At 41.8% G+C, this 12,054-nt stretch overlaps 1 protein-coding gene across 4 annotated transcripts in view; it reads left to right on the forward strand.

Annotated features, from left to right (window-relative positions):
- Positions 1 to 12,054, forward strand: part of SIL1 (SIL1 nucleotide exchange factor) — a 253,145-nt gene that overhangs the window by 174,181 nt on the left and 66,910 nt on the right. For all 4 annotated transcript variants that reach the window (XM_046668572.1, XM_046668574.1, XM_046668573.1 and 1 more), the window contains 2 exons: positions 1,748 to 1,847; positions 10,080 to 10,271. In XM_046668572.1, coding sequence (XP_046524528.1) covers positions 1,748 to 1,847; positions 10,080 to 10,271 — 292 coding nt within the window. The remainder of the gene's footprint in view (positions 1 to 1,747; positions 1,848 to 10,079; positions 10,272 to 12,054) is intronic.

Genomic DNA, 12,054 nt, shown 5'->3' on the forward strand with positions numbered 1-12,054 from the left:
AGGGGAGAGTGTAGAGATAGAGAAGATTGTCCAGGATTGAACTCTGAGGCATTCCAACATATAGAGTTCAGATAGCAGATGAAGAACCAACAAAAGAATTAGAGGAGTGAGGAAGGGGAAGAACTAAAAGAGTGTGCTAACAAGAAGCCAGGAAAGGAGAGTGTTTCAAGGAGGGGTGGGTGAACTGTGTAAATGCTGCTGAGTGGTTGAGCAACATGACATTAGTAAAGAGTCCATTGGATTTGGCCATCAATTATTGGTAATTTCAATGAGCAGTTTTGGTAGAGTTGTGGGAACAGAATCAAGATTAGAGCAAATGGCAATGTAAATAGCAGTTAAGAAGGTGGATAGAGAGTGAAGACAATGTGTTCATAAAGTTTTACTCTGAATGGAAATAGGGAAATGACATGATAATTAGAGACCATGGGGTCAAAGGAGTGTTGATATGCTGATGGAATCCAATCAAGGGGAGAAACTGATAATGCAGGCAGGAGGGAGTGGTATAATTATGGGAGTTAAAGCTTTTGAAAAGGCAAGTGGAATCTGGAGCATAAGTTTGATAGGAGCAGGGACACTGTCATCCATTATAATAGAAGGGAAAGCGGAGAGTATAGATTTAGGTGCAGGTTGGTGTATAGAGCTGATGATAGGAAGATGAGGGAGTTCTTGAGGATAACATATGTTTTTCTCAGTGAAGAATGAAGTGAGAATACCAGCTGAAGATTGTTATGTGTGTGTGTGCATGTGCGTGCTTTCAGGCACACATGTACATACTTGTGTATGTGTAGTTGGAGCTGAGAGTGGGTGATGATGGATGGCCTGGGAGAGTGGGACTTAAGGCAGTCAACAGGGATATATGAGACATGATAGGATTAGTCCTGACCAAGTCTTAGAGGAAGGAAATAATCTGTTCAAGCTATGACTCTAAATACTTAGCTCCCTCTTAGGGGTAAGGGGCAGGGCAGTGGCATCCTGGTGCACCTGGCAGCGGATGATGCTCTGCTGGGAGAGGGATTCTCTCCCTTATGTTGTAGGATTGTGGTAATTATTTGAATGAAATATTACTTCTAAAGGATTAACACAGTGCTTGATACATGGTTAAGTACTCAATAAATGGGAGTGATTAGCTATTATTAATTAGTTTAGGAGGAGTGAGGTTTAGAGAAGACAGGTGTTTTTTCTTAGGGTCCTAAGGGGTCTCTAGGATGAATAAAAGACTGAATGAGCAAAGCCCTGAGAGCACGTCACTTTCATGAGAGTTGAGGCCTGCTAGGATCTTGAACTATAAGACTGATACTTTCATCTCACCTGGAGCAATCTGTTTTTGTGAAGACAAGCTGCCTTGTCAAATCAAATCAGGCACATGCTTAGGGGCTCAGGTCTCTCTATCCATGCCCACTGCCTTCCAGGAGGTCTTGCCCTGGCACATGTTGAGAGAGCAGCATTGCACAGACATTCCTTACTTGTTTCTAGCTGAGAGCTCTCTGTTTGTGGTGGGCCTCTGTCTGCCCCATGCCATTTCCTCCTGTTTCATGAAATGACTTCATCTTCAGCTGTGTCTTTCCTCCTCTAGTTTCAAGGGATCACCCTGTTGGACTTCTGGCTGACCGAAGACAAAGGTAGGATAGTGTGCTCTGAGTTAGAGCTGGCCTGGTTTAGTTTGCCTTGGAGTGCCAGCCACCCAGAGAGTATTCTTTCTTGGGAAAGATGGTGCCTCCCTCCTAACTCTCAACTTCTCTTTGGACAGGCTGAATATCAATACCAACACCTACACGTCTCAGGACCTCAAGAGTGCACTGGCAAAATTCAAGGAAGGGGTAGAGACGGAGACTTCAAAGGAAGACAAGGTGTGTGATGTTCTTTCCAAGGAGTTAGTATAAAACTGCAGGACAGCCTTGAAGGGAATCACTTTTTCCTGAAGCTTTTGCAATTCATGTGGGATAATAATAACAATAACGTTGTAAAATAATTTAAAGAGCTGTTAATGCCAAATAAGTAACCCTTTATAGATTATTTAAAAAAAAACCAATTCTGGGAGCATTTCTCTCATCATTTAGGTTAAGATCCAATTTCCCATTACATGTTTACAGAAATTAAGACACAAAGTAGAGACAGCCATGAGTGAGGATAATAGAGATTAAAACCCAGGTCTCCTCACTTACACTTGGATTAGACACAAGCTTAAAGGACAGAGGGACTGGGCTGGGAAGGAAGAAGCCTGGATCCTTGTCCTTGTCCTTTGAATATGTAGCAAATATATTCTCTTTTCCCAGGCTCAGGTTCCTTAAATGTATAACTTAGGGTGGGACAAGAGGATGACTGAAGTTTCCTCCAGCTCTAAATTTGTCTACAAGATAAGGGAATGAGAAGGAAAAAGAGGCAGAATGGCAACCCCTTAGCTATAACCCTAATGTTTGGGAGGGCTCGTAGATACAGACCTATACCAAAAAGCAATCTTACTCTTAGATGGATCATGAACTCTTGTGATAGCCAGAGAATGTCACAAATCACTTTTTACATTTCTAGTGAATCCTATCCTTGAAATCAAGATCCTCCTCTGATGGCCACCTTTGAAACCTTTCTAAGTTCTCCCTCCCTCCTCTCCTCCTCACAGTCCCCTTTGCTTTGTCTACCACTCTGACCTTGCCCCGGAATTCTAGTAGTATCTTGGAGGGGCAGCATCAGGTTCTTGACAGCTTGTATGCTAGTGGACGAAGCCTTAGGTCCCTTAGATCCTTCAGAGTTAAGTATTTCTGAGACAAATGAACCTTTTTTTGTGTGTGTGGGGAGAACCTAATTAGGATGTGTTAATATGAGGCCAAGTCTCTATGTCTTTGCTCATCTTAGCAAAGTCACATCTCCTGGCATGGAGAGTATGTGTGGTATGAGTAGGTGAATAGCAGGATGGCCGTGGCAGCAGCAGAGGGTGAAGGAAGGTGATGAATAAAATTCCATCTCACCACAGGTGTGTTAACTGAGGGGGATGAGGAAAAGCAAAAGCACTAACCTAGGGAAAGTGGTGCTGGCAGAGGAGAGCAGTGCATGCCTAGGTGTCTGGAGCAGAGATTGGTGGGCTCCTTCCTACACATCATCCCCTCAGCATGGGCTCATCACCCACCACCATGTGGGGCTGAAGAAACATAAAATTCAGTCCCTGTTCCGTGTTCTTCTCTGTGGATAGAAGACCCACTGCACCCACGACTCTTCTCTTTGTTCTCTTTAATGGTATTCTTCTCCCATAATTCAGTTAGTGTAGAAAAGTATGAATATTATGAAAATATTTTTTAAGTATAAAAGCAAGAGATTAAGTTTTCAGTTGCTGCTTTCTTTTGTAATTAAAAATAATCCTCTTGGCCAGCCCGATGGCCAAGTGGTTAAAGTTCTGCCCACTCTGCTTCAGTGGCCTGGGTTGGCAGGTTTGGATCCCAGGTGCAGACCTGCTCCACTTGTCAGCCATGCTGTGGAGGCATCCCACATACAAAATAGAGGAAGATTGGCACAGATGTTAGCTCGGGGTGAATCTTCCTCACGAAAAAAACAAGTCTCCCCTTTTAAGGGGAGGTCCCATTACCAGTACCCAAATACAAGATTCCTTTACCAGCTGATTTGAGTCAGCTACCACTTCTGTGATATGGCTACCACACTATTTCTTTACTTCTGTGGAGCTTAGGTTGTCAGCTCCTTCACTGAGGTGCTGAGTCCTGAGGTCTTTCTCCCACTTTTATTGGAGCCTGTCTGGACTGATTTGGCTCACCACCCATGCACTTGGACTGGCAAATAAATGGACTTGCAGAGGGTTGGGGAGTTGCTTACATGTCTCAAGCTCCTGGCTGCAGATGCCCTCATACTTTTTGTTTATCAATCTTTAAACCCAGGTCGTGTGGTGGCTTGCAAGTACAGGATGGTTCTTTTCTATTTATAAGGACAATACTGTCAGATATTGTGTCATATTCTGTCAATTAAGTGAATGTTTTTTGGGACCTGATTTTTTTCTGGAGAAGGGTGTCAACGCCATTGCATTCGTTGGTATCTTGGATTTTAGAGAATCAACCCTTCCCAGAGTTCCTGGCTTTGTGGAAAAGCTCTGTCTTGCCGAACCGATTTGGGCTGTTATTGTTGAATTGACCCTTTATCTCTCTATTACCATACTAATTGCTTGAGGTTTTATGTTTTATCATGTCTGCTGTTGTTCACCTGTATCCTATAAATTGTTCCATTTTAAAATACTACCTTAAACTTTTGATTCTGGACAAAATAAAGTAGACTGATTTCTCCCTATTCTTTCTGCTAAGGACAGCTAAAAGCCCTGGACATAATACTGAAAGCAAATATAAGAAGACTGTAAAAGGTGGGAAGAAGAAGATAGACTGGCTAGGGACTTGGAACTTGAGGAGTGACATGGCAGGGAGTTCCCTGGGCTTTCTTTTTGTCCTCTATATGTCCCAGAGTGGGCACTGGAGAAGCCTACATCTTGAAAATGCCAATAGGTACAGATAGAAAAAAGCCCTAAAAAAGGCCTGCTCTTTTTAGAGAAAGGACTGGGAAAAGGGCAGCCTAAGAGGACAAAAAGCTCTTTGACAATACCTGTCCTGCTTTAGGGGAAGACTAGGGAAATCTCCCCACCCTCACCCTTAGTGCCAGTAGGAGTTGCATGGGAAACTTGGATTTCCACCTCCCACTTGGTGGTACTAAGTTGCACTCTCACTTATCTACCAGAGTGGTTATCAGCCTAAGCCTAGTTGGGAGCCTAAACTTACACCACCCCCGCCTCCCCCATGGCAATGAAGTGGTATGAGGCAGTGCTCTACTACTTTGACCAAGGTGATGTCAGTGAGAGCTGAGCAGAGCCTGAATTTCTATACTCTGTGCAGTGGTAGGAGACTTCTCTACTTCATCCACTGGTGTGACATCAGCAGAGAACAGATGTGGAGACTGGTTTTCCACCCTCCACATGGGAGTAGCAGGCTGCTTCTCTTGTTGGGGTGGTGTCAGCAGAGGCCGAGAAGAGAACCTGAATGTCTGTTCCTTGCCTGGCAGCATCAAGGTGGTTTTTCACTTCTTCTAGGTGAGGTGGGGGGTGGAGGGTGAATGGAGAGACTGTACTTCCACCCTCTCTCTACCTGGTGGCAGCGAGGCGGTATGAGGCAGCATTCTGCTCCCCACTCTGGGGCCGTGTCTGTGGGAGTAAGTGAGAAGCCTGAACTTCCACTCCCAGACTAGCAGCAATGAGGCAGTGCTTCAATTCCCCCACAAGGGTGATCTTAGTAGAGGCCAAAGAAGGACTTCCACTCCCAGTGTCCAGCATCCAGCAGTGGCAGGTGTTGCTCTTCCTCCTCCTAACTGGAGAGTGGTGGTAGGAATTTGGAGAGAAGGGAGCTGGAAAAAGGGTTTTTGTAAATGAAGTCCTGGGCATACTCCTAGTGACCCACATGAGAAAGTGACTAGTAACACAGCAGAAGATCTGAGAACTGAACTACAGTGTGGAATACTGCTCAAGATTTGGATTAGCCTCTGGTAGCACACAAAGGAAGCAGACCAAAATAACACTGCAAAGGCTGTGAAAACTAAATTGTCTTGAAGTCACAACCACTCAAGAAGGCCAGAACCAGGACATTAAACCTAAATAGTGCGACTACCTACTGAAAAGGAAGATTTGATAGAATTCAATCTTATGACTTATACCCAAAATGTCCAGGATATAATAAAAAAAAATCACTCATCATACCAAGAACCAGGAAAATCAAAACTTGGATTGGGAAAGACAACAGATGCCAGCAGTGAGATAACTCAGAAGTTGGAATTATCTCACAAGGATTTTAAAGCAGCTATCATAAAAATGCTTCAACAAGCAATTGTGAACACTCTTGAAACAAGTGACAACCTCAGCAAAGAAAAAGAAAATATAAAAAAGAACCAAATGGAATTTCAGAACTGAAAAATACAGCTAAAATTTTTTTTTTTTTTTTTTTAAAGATTTTATTTTTTCCTTTTTCTCCCCAATGCCCCCCGGTACATAGTTGTGTATTCTTCGTTGTGGGTTCTTCTAGTTGTGGCATGTGGGATGCTGCCTCAGCGTGGTCTGATGAGCAGTGCCATGTCCGCGCCCAGGATTCGAACCAATGAAACACTGGGCCGCCTGCAGCGGAGCACGCGAACTTAACCACTCGGCCACGGGGCCAGCCCCTACAGCTAAAATTTTTAAAAAGTCAATGGATAGGCTCAAAGCAGAATAAAGATGAGAGAGAAAAGAACCAGTGAACTTGGAGACAGATAAAAATTCCTTAACCTGAGTAACAGAAAATAGATTGAAAACAATTGAACAGAGACTTAGGGACCTGTGGGACTATAACAAAAGATCTAACGTTTATGTCATCGGAGTCTCAGAAGGAGAGGAGAAAGAATATGGGGCTGAAAAAAATAATCAAAGAAATAAAGATGGGAAAATTCCCAAATATGCTGAAAGGCATAAACCCATAGATCCATAAAGCTGAATGACTTTTAAATAGAATAAACCCAAAGACATCAACACCATGACACATAACAGTCAGCCTTCTGAAAACTAAAGACGGAAAAAAATCTTGAAAGCAGCTAGAAAGACACAACACAATATCTATAGGGAACAATGAATAACAGTGGATTTTTCATCTGCAACCACAGAGTCCAGAAGGCTGTGGCATAACATTTTTCAAATGCTGAAAAAAACCAAACCATTCATTCAGAATTCTATAGCCAATGAAAGTATCCTTCTGGAGTGAAAGGGAAATCAAGACATTCTCACACAAAGGGAAATTAAGATTTGTCACCAGCAGACCTACCTAAATGAATGATTAAAGAATATTCTCCAGATAGAAAGGAAATAATAACAGAAGGAAACCTGGGACATCAGGAAAAAAGAACAAGAAATGAATAAAAGTAGGGGAAAACATAATATATTGAGTATCCTTCTCTTGAATTTTTAAAATTGTGTTTGATAGTTGAAGCAAAAATTATGACATCATTTGTAACTCCATATATGTTCAATATGAATTTCACTGCCAGAGTTACCACTTTTTATTTCTTTGTTGCACTTTCATCCTTGTTGGCCAATTCTCTCTTTTGATGATCCATTTTTATGAAATGTTACAAGGGTTTGTCATTGGGGGATGAGGTAAGCCATACAACCACACACTTGACATCTGTGTATGAACTGAATAATGGATGCATAATGACCAGTCACTGACAGACTTTGAAAGAAGTGATGTGATCAGCCACTGAGCATGATGGGCTTTTGTGTTATTTATGTAGTGATTTGTGCACTGAAGAGCTAGAAGCAAAGTTGGTACTTTTTGTAATTACAGTTAACATACTGTGACAACTAGAGTTTGAATCGTGTTGGGAGACTGGTGTTGCTTAAACTGTGGGATTGAAATTGGTGCATATCAGATCTGTGCAAAGCAAGAACTGTCTATATCTGATAAAAGACTTGTATCTACAACATATAAAAATCTCTCAAAACTCAACAGTAAAGACCAACAACCTATTTATAAAATGGGCAAAGGATACTAACAGACATTTCACCAAAGAGGATAGGTAGATGGCAAATAAGCATATGAAAAGATGTTTAATGTCATTAGCTGTTAGAGAAATGCAAATTAAATCCACAATGAGATATCACTATACATCTGTAGAGTACCTAAAATAAAAATGGTGATAGTATTAAATACTACTGAGGATGTGGAGAAACTGAATCCTTCATACGTTGTTGGTGGGAATGTAAAGTGGTACAGCCATGCTGAAAAATAATTTGGCAGTGTCTTATAAAACCAAACATATGCTTATCGTACGACCCAGCAATTGCACTCTAGAGCATTTCTCCTAGAGAAATAAGAACCTAAGTTTATACAAAATGTTTATACAAATGTTCATGCAGTTTTATTCGTAATAGTCAAAACGTGGAAGCAATTCAAATGTTCTTCAACAGGTGAATGGTTAAACCAACTGTGCATCTATACAATGGAATACTATTCAGCATTAAAAACAAATGAACCAGGGGCTGGCCCTGTGGCCAAGTGATTAAGTTCGCACGCTCTGCTTCGGCAGTCCAGGGTTTCACTGGTTCTGATCCTGGGCATGGACATGGCACCGCTCCTCAAGCCATGCTGAGACAGCATCCCACATAGCACAACCAGAAGGACCTACAACTAGAATATACAACTATGTACTGTGGGTTTTGGGGAGAAGAAGAAAAAAAAAAAACAAGATTGGCAACAGATGTTAGCTCAGGTGCCAATCTTTAAAAAAAAACAAAAACAAATGAACCATTGATATGTGCAGTAACTTGGGTAGATCTCAAGTGCATTATGTTTAGCAAAAAAAGCCTATCTCAAAAGGTTACAGACTGTGTGATTCCATCTATATAACATTCTCCAAATGCCAGAACTACAGAGATAGAGAACAAATTAGTGTTTGCCAGGCATGGAGATGGGAGGGAGAGAGTGGGAGCATGAGGTACAGCTATAAAGGAGCACAGTGGAATTGTTTGGTGGTGATGGAACAGTTCTGTAGCTTGAGTGTTCTGGTGATTGCATGAATCAATACATGAGATAAAATTGTATAGAATGATACACACAAACATGCAAATGTGTACATGTAAAAGGTGGTGAAATCTGAATAAGGTCTGTGGTCTAGTTAGCAGTATTGTATCTAGGTCATTTTCTTGGTTTTGATATTGTACTATCCTTATGCAAGGTGTTACCATTGGGGGAAACTGAATGAAGGGTACATGATACTCTCCGTACTACTTTTGTAATTTCCTGTGAGTTTATAATTATTGCAAAATAAAGTGTGTGGTTTTTTGTTTTTTTAATTTTTTTTTCTTTTTTTAAAAAAAAGCCCTTCCTGAGGGCCAGGCACATAGCATTTTTGTGAGGCAAGGATGACTATTTTCTTATCCTGTTCACTTACCTCTCATCCCACAGCTCTAGGCCATGACTCACCTTTCTCAGACCTCTTTGCCTGGCCTTTGGCAGCCATGCAGAGTCCTTTAGCTGGGTGGACGGAGAGCATTTCGCTGTTGTTTTAGCCCAAAGAAGCAGGATATGGCATCCCATAAATGTGATTGCTCTGCTAGGAGCTTGGTCTTTTTTGAAAGAGTCTGATTCATTTCTTTGGTTGGTGTTTCTAGGGAGTGCTTGTAACTGGGGCGAAAACCCATAGGTAATAGATGAGCAATTTGGAGCTGACAGCTGTTCATCATCCTGCTTTTTATAAATATTCCTGCCTTTTAATTTTTCTTGGAAGGTAGAGACACGAACCACTGTGACCTTTCAGACTCTCTTTATAAGCACTATCCTCTAAAATTGGGAAGAAAACAGGGAGTGTCATGTATAAAATAGCTAATTAAAGTCTTTTATTCACCTCCAACATATCTTCATTTTAAAAATCTTTATATGTGTGTGGGGTGGGGAGGGATTGAGAGAAAATTATTTGAGCCTTGAGTATAGTACATACAGTAATTTAGCCACTTCAAACAGTTGAACAAATTGTGCACCTGTAGTTAGATTGACAGTAATGACAGTGATTTAATTTTCATCAGCAAATTGCTCCCACTCTGACAGCTCTTTACCCACAGTTTCCTACATCTGGGTTTCCCTACAATGCTATTGGATTGGACAGGGCAATGCCAAGATATTCTATGACTGTAGGAGATAGAGAACCAGGCTGTAGATTACCTCTCCTTAGATCTCAGCCTTTTCATGTGAGGGTAGGGATTGAAGATGAGCTTACATTGTGTCTCCTGACCTCAGTGGTTGCAACAAGAAGACTTTCGCTTCTTCCTGAACATTGAAAGTTGGACTGGGGTAAACAAACCTTGGTAAATCTTGAGTGTCTTTTTGGGCCAGAGGGCTATCGGGGTAGACTCTGAGGGCTTGCTTCTCTAGGCATCCTAGAAAGATTCAGAATTTTTAATATAGATTAAAGAAGATTTTGAGTCCTAGAGCAGCAGTTCTCTGAGGATGGGCATCCATGGTAGACAACAGGAGTCTTGGGGAGATGTTGCCAATCAATTTGATTAATCACCTCTTTGCTGCTCTCCTTAGGCAAGGCAGGCCGAGGTTAAACGGCTCTTTCGCCCTATTGAGGAGCTGAAGAAGGACTTTGAGGAGCTGAATGTTGTCATTGAGAGTGACATGCAGATCATGGTACGGCTGATCAACAAGTTCAATAGTTCCAGCTCCAGTCTGGAAGAGAAGATTGCTGCACTCTTTGATCTTGAATATTATGTTCATCAGGTATTGTATTTCCTGGTCCATAACTCTGACTTTTTAACTAACAGCTCCAAAAGTAAACCCCACTGCCCCAAGCTCTAAGAAAATAGCATCAACATCTTTACTTCTCTCCCAGGGCATTCAGTATTTTTAATCTAGGCCCAGATCTATTGTAGTAAAAATGCATTTTTTTTTTTTTTTTGCTGAGGAAGATTAGCCCTGAGCTAACATCTGTTGCCAATCTTCCTCTTTTTTTGCTTGAGGAAGACTAGCCCTAAGCTAACATCTGTGCCAGTCTTCCTCCACTTTATATGTGGGTCGCTGCCACAGCATGACTGATGAGTGGTGTAGGTCTGTGCCTGGGATCCAAACCCGCAAATCCAGGCCACTAGAGCAGAGTGCCCAAACTTAACCACTGTGCCATGTGGCCAGCCCCTGTAAAATACATTCTTAGAGGCCAGAGCCAACCTCTTTTTCATTTGGAGTGTTGCCTCCTGTACTAAACTCTTTGCTCTTAACCTTTTGGCCACTCTGCCTCTCACAGGATACTGGTGCTATTTGAATGAAGCTCAAAAAGGAATAGGGGGATCTAAAGATAAAGAGCCAAGAGAAGCCATTTGTTTATTAATAAATTAATTTATTGCATGCCTGTTAAGTCCCAGGTACTGTTCTGGGTACTTAAGATACATCTGTGAACAAAATAGCAGAGGCAGATAGACAATAAACATAACTACTGAGTAAATTATAAACAATATATTTGAAGGTGATAAATACTGTAGAAAATAAAAAGTAGAGCAGGGTAAGGATTGGCAGTGTTGTGAATGAACATCTCAGGCAGGAGAAACAGTAAGTACCAAAGCCCTAAGGTGGGAGCATGTCTAGTGTGTTTGAGGAACCACAGGGACGTGAGTGTAGCTGGAGGTCAGAGAAGAGAGAGTAGATGAAGCTCAGAGAGATAACTGAAGGAAGATCATGGAGCATCTTGTAGGCCATGGAAAAAAATGAAATTGGACATTATCGGAGGATGCTGAGCAGAACAACAGCATGATCTGACTTACTTTTAAAGGATCCCTCTGGCTGCTGCGTTGAGAATTCGACTGGAGGTGGGAGGCATGGGTAGAAGCAGGGAAACCAGATAGGAGGTTATTGCAATAATCCAGACTAGGACGATGGTGGTCCAGGAAGGCTGTGTAATCAAAATCAAAGGCTTGTTTGAGATCCTCATCAAGACATAGATCTTCAGCGTCCTCCCATGTACAACAGCGTCCTTGTTCTCTGTAAACGAGGCTAAAAGACATTCTTTCTTTAGGATTTTGCCAGCCTTTGTGGTGGTGAGAGAGAATGTGTACTGTATCTGCAGGAATTATGGGGCGGCCTCTTCATCTTCTCTCTCTGCTCATAACTCTTTCTCAGGCCTCAAATAGCAGGTCTGTGATCCTCTTAGAGAAAAAACAGACCTGGGTTGTCTTTCCTCTTTCCAGTCTTTCTCTCCAAGGCGAAAAACAAAAATTCCAACAGCTTTTCCGTTATAGATATTTAAAGGATTAAGGATCTTAGGGGTTATTGGCCAGTTCCTCTGATGTTGACAGCTTTTATTTTTTCTCATCTTAACATGCTTGGATGGATCTTTAGGTATCAGATTTCTATAGGCTCTTCCTTTAGTTGCAGCATAAAAGGCCAAAATGACTAGAGAGAGTGAATACACAGGAGGCTAGCAGGGCCTCAACAAATTTTTTTTTCTCGTCAAGCGTGCTAGTCGCCTGGCAGTGTCATCTTTAGGGTGACATCCCATTCTGCTTTCATGACT

Source organism: Equus quagga, chromosome 7 (assembly GCF_021613505.1).
Source record: "Equus quagga isolate Etosha38 chromosome 7, UCLA_HA_Equagga_1.0, whole genome shotgun sequence".
Lineage (NCBI taxonomy): Eukaryota > Metazoa > Chordata > Mammalia > Perissodactyla > Equidae > Equus > Equus quagga.